We start from the raw sequence: 20,056 nt of genomic DNA on the forward strand, positions 1-20,056 counted from the left end.
CGTGGCTCCTGTGCTAATCGAAAAACGGCAGTTCACACGCACAGATTCTTGATTTCCAGTGTGAAATTGCTTACTTTTCTTCCAAGTTTCTGCAGGTATATCGCGATTGTACATGGACATCGCTGTAATGATACTCCGTACTGCCGACAAGAAGAAAAGCGCGCAACAGCATTGACATGGAGAAATATTACATCATCGTTTCCACAAAGTCGTGTGCTGATTCATCTCGTGCGTCTAGCTAAAATGATCCCCGTAGATGGACTTCCACGTTCGTCGTTACCCCCATGTCCTATGTCCCATGTCCAAGCCGCGGCATTGTACTGTCGGTGGAGTGCCACGTTAGTCTAGGGAATCATCCGGTGAAATTGAGAGATCAGCAACACCAGACCGGTCTCGCCCAAATCCTGCGACGAACCGTCGGAATGATTGCGCGCACCTCCACAGCAAAGCAGTTCAATATGGGAAAATGCAGTCTTTGGATGCGAGCAAAGTGCGTGCGCGCATGTCAATATGAGCCCGCCACGTGTTTGCCCAGAACGCGCAAAATTTTCAGGTACAGGAATTTCTTCTTCCGTGTGCAGTCAGCTTTAAGACTGAACTGGCTGTTCTTTCATGCACGTTGAGCGTTGCCGGCCGGTGTGGATGGGTGGACTGGCAACGGTATTCTCCCGCTTCTGCATGTCCGTGCCGTCCGGTCGTCTGGCCAAGGAGAGAGACGAGCGAAGAAGGCGGGGCGCCTGCCGACCTGAGACCGGAACCAGCTGCTTTTTCTCCCTGTCGTCATGCTGCGAGGTCCCGAGAGCCTGGAACAGAATAGTCCTGCTCCGGTTTTTCTTCTGCTGGGCTCGATCGTGAGGTACAGCACGGCGATCAAACCGCGCGATTCTCTTCGAATTGAAACACCCTGATTACATAGCATCGTGAGTCGCGAAGTACATGTCGGCAAGGTTGCCGGCCGCTACGAGAAACGCCATACGGGCGGACGTTCAGCTAGACAATGCGCTGGCGGTGTGAGGCTTGCTCAGCGTGCGAACAGGGAGTCGAGCCAAGCGACAGCAAGGCACCGGGGAGAAGGAATGGAAGATAGTGCGTCAGGGGCTTGAACGCCAATGAGCAACGGCCCAACGGTCTAGCGCTTCCATCATGTTCCCCGATTTGTTTGGAGGATTTTCATTGGGCTGAAAGGCTGTCCCAACCTCCTCTGGGAAAGTTCCGGGAATCCTGTCAGGTACCGCCCACACCAAGTTGTGTTGTCGCGCCTTGTTTTGTCGCAGAACGTTGTGATCGACCGCTTGACTCGTCAATGAGGCATCGTGTTTGAGACACGGACTGAGTTGGATCAGTCAGTGTTTTGAAGATCGTGAGGCTTTGTTTGTTTGTTTTCACGGTTACATGCCACAGCCTCCTTGGCCTATTTTGACGATTCAGAGTGGGCCAATCGGTGGATGGGCGTGACACGGGATAGAGGCGGGAGAAACGACATGGAATGGACTCTACTAGAAGATGCCTGTCGATGTCACTGCTGCAAGACGGCAAAGGGCCAGAAGAACGGCGCAAGAAGAACGGCGGGAGAGGGCAGAAGGGCCTGGCGAACCACGCCGGTTCCTTTGCACCGCCCGATAAACGAGTCTGTCAAGTGGCAGCCACGGTTGCGCTCACAGTAGTTGAGTGGTAGACAGCGGATGACAACCACAGCGCTGGTGGTACGGCACTTTGCAATACAGACGAGGCACCGTTCAACACCACGAGTCGTCGATCGGTCAAGGTTGGAGAGGACGATGTGACTGAGCGTTTGTTCCTGCATAGTTTGCTCAGAGGTTTTTCCACGACGACAAAGTTTAAAGTGCGTGAGTGGGAACGGCCAGGGATGATTTGTTGCGCCTCCACCAACGACATATCGCATAATTAGGTTGGGCAGGTGAAAATTCAACACCGAGGCAGGCCCCGTACTGTTGAGTAGGGTTTGAATCAAGCCACCTGCTGTGGTCAGGCTGTAGCGACACGGACGCGGTGGTCTAAACGGCGGATTGAAGGCTGGGGGACCTTGAAGCGACGGCGCCCTGGCGTGCTGGCTGCGCGGAGACAGTCCAGGGCTGGTGTGAGTGTCACGGCCTCGTGTACCGGGCTATCTGAGTCGCGCGGAAGCAGTCGACATGCCGGGCGGCCATGCCCAATCGAGACAGGCGCAAGGTCAGGCATGAGTTGCACCATAGCAGTGGAACCCGTGCGGTCGCTGTCCACACAGAAATGCTCGACTATCCCACACCCCGTCCACCGCCCGTTTCTCTTGCTTGCCCACGTCACACTCTCTCGCCATTCAAGTCGACGCCTTATCGCTGCGCTGTCTCTCGCTTGCACTCGCAAATCCGGTTGCAGTCTGATCATCTCGCGCGCCTCGGTGAGTTGTGCCAATCCGAGCCCACCGCGCTCACGTGCCGTCCGCATTAGGCGCTGACTTTGCATCCAGCCCCAGAGACGTCTCTGCTGCAGCATAAACAGGCCGAAGAGTACATAGCGACATACGTGGTCGGCTATCGTGGCATCCTCTCAAACATTGCCCGACCGCCTCTCCGTCCCAAAGCAGCGCGCCGCGACCCCGACGTGCTGGCGTACTGTCGCGCCCGCGCATAGCTGCTTGAGAAAGCTGGTGATGTGATCCTGGTCGCTCGCGCCCATTCACGTCACGTCCCGACCGCCAAAAGAACCAACAACCACCATGCACGACCTTAAACCTCTCCAGCTTCCCCAGCTTATCGCTGCCCGCAAGTCTTCCAAAAGCTCACTCAACATGTACGACGACCCGACTGCGTCCATCTACTCCAATGCCGACTCTGGTTTCTACTCGGCATCGGAGTGCTCGACACCGCCCACGCCAAGTCAGTACACCCGGGGCCACTTTCGCTTTCCCAGCTCGGCTTCGTCATTGTCGTCGAGCCCGCCAACCTACGAGCCCACCGAAGCCCCCAACAGCTCAGGCAAGCTGCCCAAGCTTACCGAGGAGCCTCTTGAGCGTGAATACGACTATGGCAGTGAGGACCCGTACCGCTGCTCTTGTAAGTACCACGCGCGATTCGTCCGTGTTCGCCATACTAATCCACGTCTAGGTGACGTCGGAGGCACCTACAGCCACGCGCAAGACTGCAGGATATCCCAAGCCTACGAGCCTCAGGACGAGTACTTCACCACTTGCGACTCGGAACTGCGACTGGCCAAGCGCCGACGATCCTTGGAGGCTTCCGCGCACAGCATCGCCGGCAAGCTCGAAAGGCGCTTTCCCTCGTTGTCGCGCAGAGTACGCGACCGCAGCTCGACCCTCAGCAGAGTCTCACGCAGCGCAACCCCCTCAAGGGTTCCTTCTACGCGATCCTCGTCGCTCGCTGGTTCTATCCACCATGTCTCGACCGTCGATCTTCCAGAAGACTACGCGTCGCCAACTTCTACGCCTGCGCTGGCAAGCAAGGAACAACTGAGCGATGATGCGCCTACGCCAATGGCCATCGACGTCAACAAGGCCAATGCCATGGAAATCGACCCTGAGGAGGTGGAACGGGAGCGCTATGCCACCACGCCACTATTACCGCCGCTGCTTGTGAACTGCCGGAACGATGACCTACCAGCGTCGTCGCCACTGCAGTCGCCAGCAGTCGCAGACGCAGCCCAATCTGTGGGCCCTACCCCGGCCGGCACCCCGCCAATGCGCACTTACCCTACGCCCCCTCTGTCCTCAAAGACATCCTTTGCCTCAATCCGAGGACCGAATGCCGGGTACATGGTTCCCTCGTCCGACATACCCCGTCTCATGCTCGCCGACCCAAAGGACAAGTGGGCCATTGAATTGGGTCATGCGAACTTTACCATCCTACCCGAGCCCTACGTCCCTGAGGTGTGCACTGCCGCGTCCATCGAAGAGCACCTTGCCGAATGGGCGCAAGCACGGCGCAACTACGCGAAGCACCAAGTGCGAACTGCGGAACACTATGGAGTGACATCCAGGCACTACCTTCTTACCGAGCAAAAGTGGGCTGAAATCGACGCCGAATGGAAGAAGAACCACGATCTGGCCAAGTCGCATGCGGCTGCCACCGGCCAGGAGCTCGCTCCATATTCACCCACGGAGCCGGGGCCTCTAAGCAAGATGCCAACGCTACACGACCCCAAGAGCGAGGGAAAATTCCCCCAACTCGGCGATGAAGACATTGTCGGTCCCATGCAACAGGCGGCCGCATTACTCCCGAAAACGCCTTCGCGCAAGCGTGCCTTTTTCAAATTCCTTAGCGACCTACGGTTCCCTGGTACCCTTCTCGGTCGTTCATCGGGTGGCGTCCGGGGCCACTAAACCCCAACCTCCAACAAAACGGGCAACCCTTTTCCTTTCTCCCCCTGTCGATAATTGCGTACGAGTAATGTCTTTCTATCCTGCGCACAAACCTGTACCCTTACTATCCCTCCCCTTGCGCTTGTCGGGCCCAAGGGGCATGTTCTACGAAAGTGTACGACTGTATGACAACCAGATCTCGGCCCTTCATTGGAGCCACGACCACTACGACTCTCATCACAGAGTCACGAATTTCCTATGTTGATACAACAATTATTAGAGAGGCTTTTCTTGTCTTGCGCAGTACAGTGGTCTGTCTGTACTGCGCTTTCCCTTCACTGGGATTACTTGTTTGGTGTTTGGGCGGTTCCAAAAAAGGTCTGCGGCGATAAAAGCGAGCGTCATGATCACATCATGATTCACGCAGATGTGGCTCTTCAGCCAAGTCTCTTTTTACAATCTCTGTACTCTTTTCCTTGCGTTCAAAACCAACTCTTTGGTTTCGGCGGCTATACCTTTACTCGTCCTTGTCTGGGACTCGAGGGGGCAAGCGCAGTCGTGGGTCTTTGTTACCCTTTTGGTAGTAGTAGAAGGAAGGATTAAGCTTCTTCGGACATGTTTCGGTATTGATACTTTGTAATTGGTCTATGGAGGTGGTACGGATGGGGGGTTAATGGTGTGTTGTACCAACAGCCTTAGTTTAGCGTGTCCTCGAGAGAAGATGCAACAAGCGCTCAACATCAATTCAAACACCTAGCCAAGCACACATACTTTGTTCAAACTTGATTGCAGTGTCCTCTTGCTTCCTCTTCGTCGTCTGTGGTAGTAGCCACCGCACGCTTGCCGCCGGGAAGCAACCCGCAGCAAACTGCGCGCAAACAACCTCTCCTCCCGGTCAAGCCATTACAACGCCCAGCCCGGCACATGACGACGCCTTTTCCTTCCTGCAAAGTCCCCGACGCACAATGATGCACAGCTCTGCACCTCATACCCCGTTCCAGCACGCCATTGCATCTGCACAAACAAGCCTCTTTCACTCAACGCGCAACATGCTCTTCCCCAAGTTTCCCTCGCTGTCTCATTACTAACCCATCCCACACATTGACCACAGGACAGCATCTGTTACCCCACCATGTTCCGCATTCCTCGCGCGGCAAATGACCTTCGAGGCCCTACCTAATGGCGGTGGCTGGCTGTACTAGGCGGCCGTCTGTACAACGTCCGCGTGCTGCAAGCAACGTAGGGCTATCCGTCTTTCGCTGCGCAGCCCGCGCTTACTCGTATCCGGCTTCTGGAACGGCAGGACGTTGTGTCACCACGGGAGCTTTTGCAAGCGAAAGATGGGCGGGACCGGTTGTACCACACACACACTTTCTCTCCCTTGCGTCACAGTGGGGATCTTTGCTGACTGCGGTTGTGCGATAGGGGGAAGCGAGTGTTGCTCAGATTGGGGGAAGCGAAATGGTAGAGATGGTGGGACGGGGGAGGGTGTGCAAGGTTACTGGCGAGTCTAAAGTGTCATCTGTCAGTCAGTGTTGGAATGCGGTTTGGTGTGGTATGGCATTTGAGCGGGCTGTGCATTTGGGCGTTTCCACATGTTAGATGTGGGTTATCGCCCATACTTTTCCTCCCTCTTGTTACGCGCCTAAGTCAGCTGTAGGCTGCGCGACTGTACTTGCATGCTGAAGGTCAGGCATATGTTGCGGAAGACTCTCCCTTCGGTTCAGGCAGTTCCGAGGACGATCCTCCGATCGAAGAATGCGCAACGCAGGTCTGATGACGAACAGTGATTGTTTACATGAGACATTGCATATGCGGCGAAGATGAATCTCGGAAGATCGTGCATATGAGAGGGCGGGCGTGTATGTAGGTCATTCTATCTTGGGTGCATGACGGCTCTCCCGGCCGGCAGCTGAGACGTGGCGTCCGCGGAAGGCGGTGATGGGAGTTGGTGTTTCGAGTTGACTGCGGTTTCTGTCACTTGACATCTTTAATGGAAGTTCTAGATCATTTTCGAGAAGAGATGTTGGTATAGTGATGTCTATCCTTCCCCACATCTAGCCTGACATCTTTCCAAGCGAATAGCGTGGTGCCGCAACGCCATGACTATTGCAGTGCCAACAAGCTACGGCTCGTGCCGCATCGCATTACAACCCACGACATCCCTCACCACAGTAGTTCTCCCTCTGACAACAGCGGCAGCAGTGTGAGTTCTCTAGTCACATCTCCAAACTCTATTCATCTGACACGTCGCCAAACACATGCCTTTCCGACCCTCCTTCACTACTCGCTTTCGATATTCAACATCTGCACATGCCGCATCGCCTTCGTGATAGCGGTTAGGAATACGATCATGTGTCAGCACCGTCTTTTCCTCGCCCCCACTGAACGGCGTGTTACGGCATATGGCTCGGCCTTCCTCCACCACATGTCGAGACACGGCGGTTGTGTAAAACGCCAGCGATGTCGGTTCCGAGACCCCGGATTCAGTGGCATTTGGTCGTTGATGCAGGCGTAGGCGAGGAAGCGTGGCTCTGCAGGTGCTCTTAATCGATCGATCCTGGTGCTTATCTCACGCTTCCCCGCTCGCCGCTCGAAACCTGGTCATGTTGTGGGATATGTTGTGTGACAGGGCTGAAACTTGTTGATGTCTTGGGCGCAGAATTCGAATGGTTAGGGTGGACTTGGAGTATGGGATGTGTGTTGTATGTGTGTAGCCCACGTAGGCGCGGCCTTGATGTATATCAAGACTAAGCGTTCATCCAGCAAAAAACTGGAGGTTTGCTTAATGGTTTGTAGCAGACCTAGACTTTGTAGTATTGTCGTTCTTCAAAATAGATATGAACCTTGCACCTCGTAGTTCTCTGATCCCGCCTGGAGGCTACGTGCTCTACTCAGCTCATTGTCTTCTCGATCTGCTGCTGCGTATTCAGCAGACAGCAGATCCACTACTTCCTGGTATCCCTTCGCCTTCGCATAGTCTAATGCAGTCTTTTCTATACAATCCACGGCTTTCATGTCAAATCTCGCCTTGTGCGCCAGCAACAGCTTGCAGATTTCGATCGAGTCGTTTGCGGCTGCATAGTGTAATGGGAGGCTGCCGTATATGGTCGTGATCTCAGGGTCTGCTTCCTCTTCTAGTAACCATTTTACTGCCTCTTTCCATTCTTTTTGACATGCTATAAGCAAAGCCGTTCTTCCAAGAATGTCCTGTTTGTCTTTCAGCTTGGAGACATCAAGACTGTATTTAAGCCAGGATTCGATGTCACAATAAACAGCATAATCCATTCGGAGATGCAGCCAAGATCTTTCTAGGCAATCGGAGAAACTCTCAGTAGGATCGGGTAAATAACCAGTAAGCTCCTCAGGATGATAGACGCCGACGCTCTTTGCCCGTTTCGCGCTGCCGTGAAATCCGTGGGACCCGAACAACTCACTTGCCCGCTTTTGTACTTCATGTGATAAACGTACATGTGCGTCCCAATATCCACTGGAGTAACCGTCGTGACAGATGGCGCGATGTTGAAGTAACAACAGTTCACCACATGTATCTTGAGGACTTCCCAATCCACGAGGGCTTGATTGTAAATTATCAGTGAAGCACAAGGAACAGGCGAAATTGTCGTCTTCTAAAAGGGAATATTGATCGAGATGAGGGATGAGAAACCAGCCTGGAAGATCCTGTGACGTTGATTTCTGAGTGAGGAGCTTATTGGAATGTCGGTAGACGACGTTGGCAAGGTTATGCATTACAAACCGCGAAAACTCGGAATCAAAGCTTATTCCAATGTCTTGGGTAGTAGGCTTTGGTAACGGGAAGACAGAAGTCATATCATCCTCCAGCTCTTGAAGCCGATCCTTGGCTGCCAGCATCATCTTGCGATAACTCAAGAGAAAGCTCCTGCGGAAAGCAAATTAACTTTATGTTCTCTCAATCTTAAGTTATATTTCCTACCCAAAGATAAACTTACCATTCCTTGAGGTGCTCCTCGAAAGAACCAGAAGTGGTCGATGGAGAAGTTGTATTCATTGGTGAGGGTGTTGTTGCAGGTGCATGCTTAGTCAAGCGACTTACTCTCTTGCTTTCTGAACAAGAAAAGCCTTTCTTGATGCAGAGATCACACTTTGTCGGCCAGACTCGATCCACGGGAAGACACTATTACCCGTTTGTTAGTATTTGTTTCGGGTTATTTAGGTGAGACATAGTAGTAGTCGCACATCTTTGTTGTCTTCAGAAGCTGCACTGGCGTATATTGTGATAAGGATAGGAAAACAACACACCTTCTTTTTATCCAACCTACATCGTTCGCATTTGTTCATGTTCAAACTGCGCTTGCTCGATATGCTTGTTTCCCCTTGTCGTTGCTTCACGGTCGGCTGCGGTTGTGGTTGTAATTGTAGCTCTTGCTGATGCTCCTCCTCTTCGGCGTTGTGGCTCATCTCATGTTCTTGATCTCTCGCGAGTGTGGCTAGCACCATTCTCGGATTCACATTCCCATCCTCTTTGTTCATGTTTTCATATCGCTGTTGGATAAGCCCCGGGTGAGGAAATAGGAGGAGCGGATCGTCGAAAGGACATCTTGTACATATAGTGTGGTCGCACTCAGTACAAGAGAGCAAGGTGTGGGGTGTCGAGTATATCTTAGCACAATTGCAGCAACGTTGGACACGAATTTGATGGTGATCATCTGGGCTTCGCGCTCGAGCTTGAAGTCTGTTCCCGACTAATTCCTGGGCCCTTCGTTTCGCGTATGTAACCTCAGAGGGGCTAGCTTGTCGTTTACGGTAGGAAGTCGACATCTCAGTTCCTGACGTAGATATAGGCGTGCGAGAGATATTGTGAGAGGCAAGTTGCAGGCGAGAGTGGAGAGATTATCGCACGTACTGAACAGAGCTCAGCTAGTCAGAGGACCATGCTTCGGTAAGAATGACTGCCATGCAGATAGATTAAAAAGTGCGACAAATTGCGAACAGGCTGACCTAAATGTTCTGCGATGAAGTGCGACGGCGGAGCGACTCACAGCCATGTTGCGTTGGCGTTGCGAGCTTATGCAGCTCGCTTCGTGGCTGACGACTTGGTGGAACAGCGGCTCAATCGGCTATTGGCTGTCGCACTTTGTCGCACGTCTGCTGATGGGCTGTGTAGTAAAAATGTGTATTCAGACGCGCTTTGTAGCGCGCCTGGGCCCACTTGGCTCGGAAAGCAATTCACTCCTTGTTGCCTGCCGCCAACTTTGGTCATCTTGATTGGTAGTCGCACTTTGTCGCATTGGCAGAGCCTCCCAAGAACTGAGCCGAAGACCCCAAACCTTGTCGAACTTCGTGGATGCCGTCCATATCTAGCGATGAGCGTCACATACGTCGGTGCTCTTGGTAGGTCTATCGCACTTGGTCGCAGTTCTCCCACGCGTGAGAACGGCTGCGCATGCGCCGCACTGACAAGGCTGGCCGCAATGCCATCTTCTCATTCGCGGTCGCAATTCATCGCACCTCGTGTCTTGTTGAATTGACGTCTACAACCAGGGAAAGCCACACCGGTTGACAGCTGTCGCACCTTTTCGCATAGTCTTTGTGCCGAGATGAGTGCTTTCTGCCAACATGAGCGCACTTGATCGCATCTTCGAGAGCGCAATGCCCAAGGTGGCGTATGTGACTCGCTTCTCGCCATGAGCATAAGAGGACATGGAGTCCACTCAGACTTCACGTCCCCTATACTCAGATCCTCTTGCTTCCTACATCCAGCCAGCTACACTCACCAGATAACCCTTCTTTGTACCGTATTCTCCTGGACCCACTCAAGGTCATCCAGTTACTGTTTCGATAGCAGTTGTCGTCGACAGATATGTTCAACGCAAACACGACTTCCCCTGGTTCGACGTCGTCGGCGCCAACACTACCCCGCTTCGAATCTTCCAATACGGAACCTTCAGCAGGCGCAGTGTCTCATACCGAGGAAGACTCACTCAGTCTGACAATAGTCTTCGGCGTACTTGGGCTACTGGTCGCAGGCGTTGGCATATTGATTGCCGTTCTTCAACTTCGGCATATGCTACGTCGGACAAAGACGGTAGAGATATTTGAACTTCCTTGTAAGAGCAAGATGTGCCCGGTCGTAAAGCAATACACTGACTTGTTCATAGAATGGTTGGGATTGAGTACGAAACGTCTCGAAAAGCGCCGCAGGCAGGACAAAGTGTCTGGATGACGGATCCACGAACGATTTACGGCGCGCGCGGCTCTGCGTAGGAGAGAATTCAGATTGCTCGAAGCGTTCAAGCGACAGGCATCGCGGAGAGGTATACACGAGTACCTACCTAGGCAGGTACCGATGGATCAATATCACGTGACGTTCGATATGGAGGTCGCTGTGATGCATAGGACCTCGCAGTATTTCTGAAATATAGTGTTAGTATAGCGCGTGTACCATTTTCCAGCTTGCCTTGTCTTTCCAGAGTTTTCCGAAGGTCAGCGACCAAGCAAGACGCGAGTTTAGGCACCACCTAGGTAGTATTTCGAGGTCTAATGTGACGTGGACATCCTGCCCTTGGGTATACAGGCTGGAGAGAACCACAGACGATCGTCTCTAGCGCACAAAAAGGCCGACTGGACGACGAACGAGGCGGACACTGTCGGTAAGGCTGAGAGTGGAGACGTGGATTGCATCGAGGATCTTCGCGGTTCGATTAACTTCGGCAGCTCAGCCGCTACCAGGTCTTGGCAGTATGCGGCCTCACTTCGTCATATGCTGTATTCCGGTCAGGCAGGTGATTCATGGACCCTTCCCCAGCCACCAAACTCACCTTCTTCTGCATGCGACAGAGGCCGTCGCGCGCATCTACTCTGCTACAATAACGACGGTGTATACATTGCAGTGCGCACGGTGCCCACCTTCAGGCGTAACCAGGGCACTACAGCTTATCAATCATCCATCAATACAACTCGTCCGGTGACCACGCTCCCCACGGACATCTGCACCTTTCGTTCCTGTTCACATCTTTGACTCTTGCGCGAAGATAGTCGCTATTCCCTTGCGTCCGCTTGTGGCTTGTTACACTAAAAAGCACCACCGAGACCGTGCTTCGTTTCACATCTCAGGAAACGCCCTCCACGGCTGTCTGCCCAAAAGACCCGACACACTCGCGCGACTCCTGAGCTAGAGAGCGGCGTCGCATTCATACACCATGTCCCTCACCGACTCCGAACTGGAGCTGGTCAGCTCGCAGCTGCAGCGGGAGAACGACGACATCCCCGAGGAGCCTGACATGATCCTCTCATCAGACGCCGAGAACGGCCAGTCGTTTGCTCCACCACCACGCATCGCCGCCCGCTTCTACCGCCATGCCAGCAATCGTCGCAAGTCGTCGGCTACCTCGTCCCGCCGAAATTCGCTGTCGTCCACACACTCGCACACGTCCAATCGATCGTTTCGCAACAGCTGCCAGAGCCACCATGTTGCCCAGCACCTCCGCCGTGCTTCTATACTCGAGGATCGCAAAGCGCGACTAGCAGACCGCGCCGCGCATGCTGAGCAGGTCAGGCTGCGCGCGGCGTTGGCCAAGGCTACCCCACGTGGCTCGAACAGTGAAGAGAGGGCGTTGGCAGCGCAGCAGGCCCGTGAGAAGCATCTGGCACAGGTCGCGGCTTCCTGTGCTGAGGAAGTGAGGAGAGCCAAGAAGATCGCGGAAGATATGAAGGAGCGCAAGGCCGCCGAGGAACGACGATACCGCACTGAGATGGAGGAGAAGCTTGCAGAGGCCGAGAAACGCAGGCTGGAGTACAAGCGCAACCCCAGACGGCCACGGACTGCTAGTTCACCCCCAGCCGACGTCAAGATACGAACCGAGCGCCCCATCGTGTCGACCGAGGACGCTGCGAAGAGGATTCAAGCTGCCTGGAGGGGTAAAGTTAGGCACAACATCGTCGCAGCATGGCTACAACTTGGCTTGTCAATTGAGATGGTCCAGGAGACCAGCTTCGAAGTTATCACCGGCATGCTCGCAGACGAGAAGCTACTCAAGACAACAGATAGAATCATGACACTGTTTGTGCTACTGCCCGACGCAGACCCGGCCTCCCGCAGCGCAGCCGTCCGAACCTTCCTCTCCTCATACCTCATCCTGGGACACCCTACACACGTCTTCAGTCGAGACGGAGACCAAGAACAGGATCTCATCACCAAAGCCAAGGACCTTGTTATCAGCTTCGAGTCTGCTTTGGCCAAGCTGACGAAGCTCAACTCATACACCCCCTCCCCCACGCGTACCGAGACCGTACTGCTAGCCCATAGCGCATTCGTTACCGCTTTCAACGACTGGAAAGCTCGCGACTCCTCTGCGCTCGTCGAGACAATGGTGGCTTCATTCGTCAGCCTGGACGAGATCTGGCAGAGCGTCAAGGATGCGACGGTGGATGAGGTCGCAAATGAGTACAGGAATGGTATCAGGGATAACCAGGCTATTCTACTTAGTAGAATTAAGAAGTTGGCGGGCCCTGACAAGGCTCTTACCTTGATCAGGAAGGCCATTCGCGAAAGTCGGAGGTCAAGGCCGAAGAAGAGGCTCGCCGGAGACACTGTTCGACCGCGCGTTGCGAGCGAGTCAACACCGGAGTCCCCACTCTCAGCCGACAGTGCGGCCAAGCAAGCTGAGGCAGCTTCAGAGCTTGCAGCTTCTGGACAAGCTGAGGTTCAAGACTCTACCGCTCAGGGTCATCAGGCACAGTCGCTCTCAAAGGTCTTTACCGTCGTGCCTGACAATCGCATTTTGGTGCACGAGCTTTCTATCGACAAGGACTACCGTATCGACCCCTCGCCGACGGCCGACCTCCGCGATGCTCTCAATCGTGAGCTTTGTGACGCGATGCGACGGGGCTTCGAAGAGGGCGACAGTACAAACTGGACTGCCGCCATGGCAGAGAACATCAGAGGAAAGCTACTGCGACTTCTCAAACCTGGCAACTCGATGCACACACTCATCTCCGAGACCTTAGACCCTGCGCATGTTGGCAGGCAGTGCAGTCAAGGTGTCTTCTCCTACGGAAAGTTCTTCGACTTCATTGCTAGCATTCTTCCGAAGCTTTGCGCGCCCTTCCGAGACACTGAGGTTCAGTTGCTTGCTGAGGAGCTACAAGAAGAGGGCGAGCTTTCAAACATGATCGAGAAGCTCTTCAAGATCCTACATGTCATCGATCTTCTTTCGTTGGACTACTCGAACTTCCTGTTGATGAACGCCGCACCAACACTCATCAAGGAAGCTGTTGGTTACGAACAGCGCATGTTCACCCAGGATCTGGAAGAGCACAACCTCACTCTCGACCGTACACGCCGATGGTGGCGCAGCGCAGCAGTAAATATGCACACCGAAGCCGACCGTCGCGATCCTTGGAGTCAGGCCAACCCCATCAATCGCCCTACCGCACACAAGATCTACGCTCGTGGTCTCGTCGACCTCGCAATTGCTACGCCACCGCTACGAAAGTCTGAGCTACCAGAGACCCTCGAATTGGATCGTGCCCGCATCTCGCGCATTCGCGAAGACGCACTGCGCATCACGACAATCGGGGGTATCCTGCTCACAGCAAAGAATCTCCTCAAGCGCGACGTGCGAGCGCAATGGAAGTCCGAGGCGAACAAGATGTGGCTCGTGTTGAAGGAGAACGGCTACATGTCCGACCCCACCACTCCCTCAAAGATCTCCTCTCTCCTCGAATCATCCCGCAACATGCCACCTTCCACACGCTCCCAACTTTCCTCCACCATCACTCGCCTCCTCACCCAAGCCGAAGCAGGCAAGCTTTCCGACCCAGTCATGAAGGTCCTCTTCCAGCGCCTCAAGACCCACATCTTCAACCGCGTCAGCGCGAGCAGTTCTGGTGAGCGCGTCAAAGCTGCCAGTACGGCTACGGAAGGCCTTGCTACTACGGGTCTTCCTGAATTCGTATCTCAAGTTGCGGATATCTGTGAGCAGCTGAGTAAGGTTGGTGAGGTGGACCGCAAGTGCCACGGTAAATGGTACGAGGAGATTGCTGAAGAGATGGAGAGACTGGGCCTTGAAGGTGGCGAGGGCGGCGAGGAGCTTACAAGGAGTTCTAGTGCGGAGAGTGAGGCTGTTGCTTCTACGAGCTCCGAGGGTTCTGTGTAAAATGAGAAGATGAATGGCTGCGCAGTTGTTCTTGTGTGTACACGGGAGTGATAACCGGCGTTATCCTTTCTTTGTATTCTTCTTGGCGCGGATACCAGTCTGTTACATTGTTCTTATCTTTTTGGTGTTCATGTTATTCTACTGTCGTTCACTGCATGGCGCTGGGGTGTTTTATAGTATTTTGGTGTTGGGTCTGGTACAAGCCTACGGGTTATGAGCACATCGAAGCAAGATAGCTTCTTCATTTTTTGGGGTATGCGGGGCGATTATATCAGGCGTTTTGATCAATACACTTTACTTCTTCTATACTTGCATTGCTTTCACTCGCCGCCAATTCTAAGACTCTTGTGCTGTGGTGTTGTTGTTGCGAATGTTCGATGTAGATGTTGGAGGCTATAACGGAAAGTTTGAGCTACAAGAGATCGTGTGAAAGCCTGGGTAGGACTCGAGGTTGTGTGAGTTGACAGCTGAGGTATGAGACCGTTCGTATGCCATCACTGCGGCAACTCATACTTGGTGACTGTGGACTCAACTATGCAGCAGCGCAACATTGATTCTACCATTCTCTGGTGGTGGGTCTGTTGTCTATCTCATATTCTACTAGCTGTCATAACAGCGAGTCTACTTAGAACGAATGTCACAGGAGTTCGATGAGCATTTGTCTATGAAGAGGCGCTCAAGCATGTTTTTTGCGTTTGATATGAGTATCATCTGAGGCATTGTCAGAAGAGAGAAACCTCTAGAAGAAAACCGAATGTTGAGACGCTGTTGCGGTAGGGGCGTGTCATGTCATGCCATCAAAAAAGATTGTTCACGTGTCACAGTGACGGAGTTTGAAAACGCTGATAGGCGAACTGATCAGGGTACAAGCACTTCTGGCGTGGTCTAGGTTACTGGGCTCATGGCTATCAGGAGATGTGGAGTGAAGGACTTCGATGACATAGTATCACTAATTCATTTGCTATGAATCATAGCACATTGATTTTCTACGGGCGACGTACCCGCGCTCTGGTCGTAGGTTTCGTAATGGCCGGAGGCTTTTGGATCGGTTGGTAGCAATCCATCGATCAGTAATGCTTACTGCTCGTTGCCTGTCGCTGCCCGGCTAGTTTTATTTCCGCACTTCACCATCGACCTCGTGGTGGTGAGTGGATCGGAGATGTACCCATCTTGAGTATATGATCAAGGCACAGACCGCCGGTGAAGACGCTAATTGCGAGCCGCATTTCCATCTCGCCGAGCAGAACGTGGCAACCTCATCCAACCATCTCATAGGTTCTCCTTTGCCTGAGCTGCCCCCAGCGGAGGCGCACCTGATGCTCCCGGCGGCCGACGGATGCCAAAGTTTGCTTTCCGTGCTTCGTCGATTCGACCCTTTGCCAGGCTGATACCGGGGACGACCCACTCTGAGCAACTACATTGCATGCCCTGCCAGGCGTACTTGCCTACGTTGGTGTGACACTTTGGACACTCGAGTCGGCCTTCCAACTTGCCTTGTTCGAGCTCGGGGCGCATCCAGGACAGGGGATCTAAGAAGTAGTGGGAACAGTTTTGCGAAGAGGCTTTCTTAGCTTCTGGTGTCTCATCGCTGACGGAGGAAGCTGACCCATGCGATAGTAGATACGTTGACGTTGCTAATGCTCGTCTGGTATTTGGTAAGCGCTGAGCAAGACGGGCGGCAACAGGCAGTAGGGTGACATCAATCTGCTCTCGCACAGCTCCACTTACCTGCATTTACGACATCTCAATTCGAAGCCGGAAGTTTCATCGGTGACATGTTCGTCCTCGAAGCGGATCTTGTCCGCCTCTGGAGCTTGGCCACACGCGCGGCTCAGCTCGATCTCGCGTTGGTAGACCCAGCGCTGATAGGCCGGGGTGTCTTCGACGTTCTCTGGTGTCTGCATCTCACCGTATAGCTCGAGCTGTTTCATGAAGCCCTCGTTTGGTTCGCAGATGGATCGCGCTTGCCGAACGTGCGACAGAGCTTCCGATGGGCTGATGTTGTGCTCTTGCATCAAATACGCGATGACGACGGTAGCCGATCGTGACTTGCCCATGGCACTAGAACAGAGGTTGTGGTTGGCATATTGATACGAGTGGCTGAGGGCAAATAGAGTGGCGACAGGGCGGTGTAGTTCGGAGAAAAAACGCGGAAAACGGAAGGCGAGAAAAGATGGAAAAGAGGATGCAGGACGCGCGGAAAGCAAAAGCAGGCTGCATGACTTGCATGCTGGTGACGACGCCTTGGGGCTGTCGTTTTTTGTGAAGATGGCAAAATTGCCAAGCAGGGCAGTCGTCGGCGGCGATCCAGAGTTGTTGGAATATGCAAGGCTTCATTCAGCTCGACCGGGATGTTGACTTACCAATGCACCAAGACTCCGCCACCTCCCTGGAGCCCCTCCTGGATGAAGCGGTTTGTAGCAGGGAAATGCTCCAATAGATTCTCGTCGTCGACATCGTCGACCTCGACAACCATGTGCTTGAAGGGGCCAAACAAGTCTTGATCTAGTGGTGTACGCAATACCGACAAGACGTGCGTGATATTGGCTTGCTGGAGGGCTTCGCGCCGTCGCAGCGTGAACATGCTACGCAACACTGGTTAGACAGTAGTCTGGTGACCCCAGACCTGGGCCATGGGGTAGATGCGAAACGATGGTCGACCGTCGACATTACGTACCCACCAATGTACAGGTTCAGGTCCCCGGGCACTCTGTCGATGAGCGCCATGATAGGCAAAGGAAGGGCTCCGAGAACAATCGGACGCCGGAGATGAGGGTATGACGATCAATAAACTTGGAAGAGGCGCGAGTTGTTGGAGGTGTGCGAGAAGAGGGTCTAATTTTGGCCGAGGGTCCTGGGTTTCTGATCGCGCGTGCCCGCCAAAATTGCGGACCACCCGTAATTGCATCAGATAAGTGGTTTGTTAAATTTGGAGACGCTGCAACACGCTCGATTGACTGCTACATAGTGTGTTTACTTTCGAAATCCTTGCATTGACGTATGAGTTTCCAAAGTTGCATGCCAGAGGGCACGGCCAAGCATCGCAGTGAACACACCACGAGCTTCAATTACGTTGCCGAGCTAGTAGTTCATAGCCTTATAGGTGCATGGACTATGTTCCACGCCTTGCCCGTACTGACCCGTAGTTCACAGTCTTTAGTGAAGCCCTTTGCAATAACAACTGTCATGGAGAGAGTCATGCGTCGTTGCAGTCAGCGGTATTTTCCGCAAGACCGCGGGGCTACACACAGTGGATCAGGGACTGCATACCATTAACATGGATGAGTCTATAGCTCGAATCGAGAAATTCCAGTTCTATGAAGGGCTAAGGCCGTTGTTGCTGCGCCCCCAGCGTATTTGAGTTGCCCGAGCAGCCGGAATTCAGGACAGCGGTCAATGAATGCCATGTTTTGTCTCGTGTCGGTGGTGTGGTGTTGCTGGCATCGTGAGACAGGCAATATTGCAGCCGCTACCGAGAGACAGAAATAGCGAATTGCTTGTACTCCCCGGCTGCTCGCAAGGCTGGCGGTGCCGCCTCGTCCCGCAACTCGGCGAATCGCATCAGACTGGCAAACGGGTAGAGAAGCGGTAGTTGCGAATTTGATATTCCATGTCGCCGACGAGGGTTACAAAGTCGCTGACATCACGCACGCGTTGCTGGTTCGCGCTGTCTCAAAGCAGCTGGAGCGCCGCTTACCTGACCACAGAGCAGGACCCACTCGCCGGTGAATGCTACGAGGTACCACTGTCGCCCTCCGACTGCAATAGTAGGTTCGGCTTGGGGCCGATACCCCGGAGTAATACGCGTGACAGCACGAGGTACCCTGGATGCAGCAGCGAGCAGGGACAGTGCGGGCGATGTCAATCGAGATAGGGCCCCAGATAGAGGCAGCCGTTCTCGGCCTGTATGTACGACGAGTGCAGGTACCAAAAATACCATGGTGCACCAGACAGAGTGCATAGTGTGTACGCCCCGCAGTGATGAAGGAGACGGATCAGCAGATCAGCGTGCGCTGGGTGACAGCCGTCTCAGCCTGACTGATGCCCAGAGGGTCGAGTGTAAGGCTGCTCTGGGCTTACGCTGTTGGAACTGCTCAGCATCCGTGCACTGGCCTCCCGCTACCCGCCGTCGAGTCTAACCCACACGGTTGAATCTGACGCTGTGCCGTCTGCACCGCAGTCCCCCATGCCCATCGAGGCGAAGCGCAACGTCTGCATGTTGGACAGTCTGGTCAGATTCCAGGCATGCTGCCCTCGTCAGCCAGCGGGCCTGCGCCGTCGGCAGCCTCTGCGCCTGCCCTACCAGCCCTCTCACCGTTGCACCGGCCTGACTGACGTCTACGCACGGCGGCTCTACTTGGTCTGCGTAATGATGCTGGACGAGCGGGCGCCAATCCTCGATTGATTGTTCCGCCCGCCCACGCTGCTGGGAGTCGTCGCCCGTCACTGCAATCTACGAGGCGACGTCGAGGCGCTAAGGGCAAGCCCTATGCACGAGACGAGCGTCGCGGCGTGGACCTTGAAGCTTCTCGAAAGCGAGAGCCCTCCTCCGACCGCCTAAGGGTTGCATCTCACCCCTGCTGGAGCTCCACTGCGCTCCGTGCCAGGAGCAACCAAGGCATGGCCAATCACCGACATTCGAGCGTATGCTTTATGCTAACCGCACTCCCCGGTGGAGGGCGTTTCTTCTGCTCCGTCTGCCAACTGCTGCTGCTGCTGCTGTCCAGCGGCGCCTCTGTTCTGCACAAACATCGACGCGACGGAACAGACGACGCCGGCGGCCGAGCACGCTTCCTTTTCCATTCTACTCCACTCGCCTCGACGCTAGGGACCCTACCGCATTCCCGCGCCATCTTGTTCGCTGCCGTGTAGCAGGAACTGTGCGCTTCCGGGGCCCTGACGACTCTTCACTGCATTGCTCGCACCAGACTGGTCATATGACGACTGCTTTCGGGTGAAAAGAAGCAATATCTTTGTGTGGCGGTGCTGGCCAGAACCCTCCCGTTCAGCTGAAGGACCCTCCTCCCTCGTAGGGCTGAACTTTCAACAGCCGCAAGCGCTAGCGCCCCCGCTTTCGCTTTTGTAAGCCTCGCCGTCGAGAAGCCATCCCAACGACGCGTACGTCCCCTCGACCGACCGCACAGGTACGTTGCACGTTAGTACGCAATCGCGCGAGCTCAGCTGCCTCTGCCCGCCCTCCTGCTCCCATTCCCTGCCTGTTTCGGCCAGTCCGTGTACATTCCGGCTAACCATTCTACTCCAGGGTCCGTGCTTGCATACACTATCCAGTAGCGAGCATACTCACTCTTGCTCGTCGCGCTCGCCACATTTGCGCTGCTCGCGTGCTGCGCGAGTACGCTTCAGCTGCACCTTAGTGGCGGGCTCCCGGCGACCTCAACTTCCACGCGAGCCATGTCCTCCACACCGAGTATTCGCGTATATGATTCTCAGCGTGAATCCCACCACTACCAACTACCACACCACCGCCGACCGTCGATACCAACCCCGGCTGTCGCAATGGCCATCCCGAGAGTATGTCAGCTTGTGCTCCAGCTATTGGATACAACGGAGAGGGCTAGAGCACTTTGTGGCTTCATCACGC

General features: G+C 54.3%; 3 protein-coding genes across 3 annotated transcripts; 2 read left to right on the forward strand and 1 right to left on the reverse strand.

Annotated features, from left to right (window-relative positions):
- Positions 1-2,716: 2,716 nt before the first annotated feature.
- Positions 2,717-4,336, forward strand: J4E86_001798 (uncharacterized protein; the record flags this gene model as incomplete). Its single annotated transcript, XM_051442361.1, has 2 exons — positions 2,717-3,053; positions 3,105-4,336. 2 exons carry the CDS (start codon positions 2,717-2,719, stop codon positions 4,334-4,336), a joined length of 1,569 nt encoding a protein of 522 aa, XP_051305949.1.
- Positions 4,337-11,496: 7,160 nt separating this feature from the next.
- On the forward strand, positions 11,497-14,454 carry J4E86_001799 (uncharacterized protein; the record flags this gene model as incomplete). Its single annotated transcript, XM_051442362.1, has 1 exon — positions 11,497-14,454. One exon carries the CDS (start codon positions 11,497-11,499, stop codon positions 14,452-14,454), a length of 2,958 nt encoding a protein of 985 aa, XP_051305950.1.
- A 1,269-nt stretch (positions 14,455-15,723) lies between these two features.
- J4E86_001800 (uncharacterized protein) lies at positions 15,724-17,181 on the reverse strand (the record flags this gene model as incomplete). The annotated part of the gene is made up of 4 exons (XM_051442363.1): positions 15,724-16,099; positions 16,183-16,515; positions 16,818-17,039; positions 17,132-17,181. The coding sequence occupies 4 exons, from the start codon at positions 17,179-17,181 to the stop codon at positions 15,724-15,726; spliced, it is 981 nt and encodes a 326-aa protein (XP_051305951.1).
- Positions 17,182-20,056: the final 2,875 nt, after the last annotated feature.

This window comes from Alternaria arbusti (assembly GCF_024043155.1).
Source record: "Alternaria arbusti strain BMP 1465 chromosome Unknown scaffold_2, whole genome shotgun sequence".
Classification (NCBI taxonomy): domain Eukaryota; kingdom Fungi; phylum Ascomycota; class Dothideomycetes; order Pleosporales; family Pleosporaceae; genus Alternaria; species Alternaria arbusti.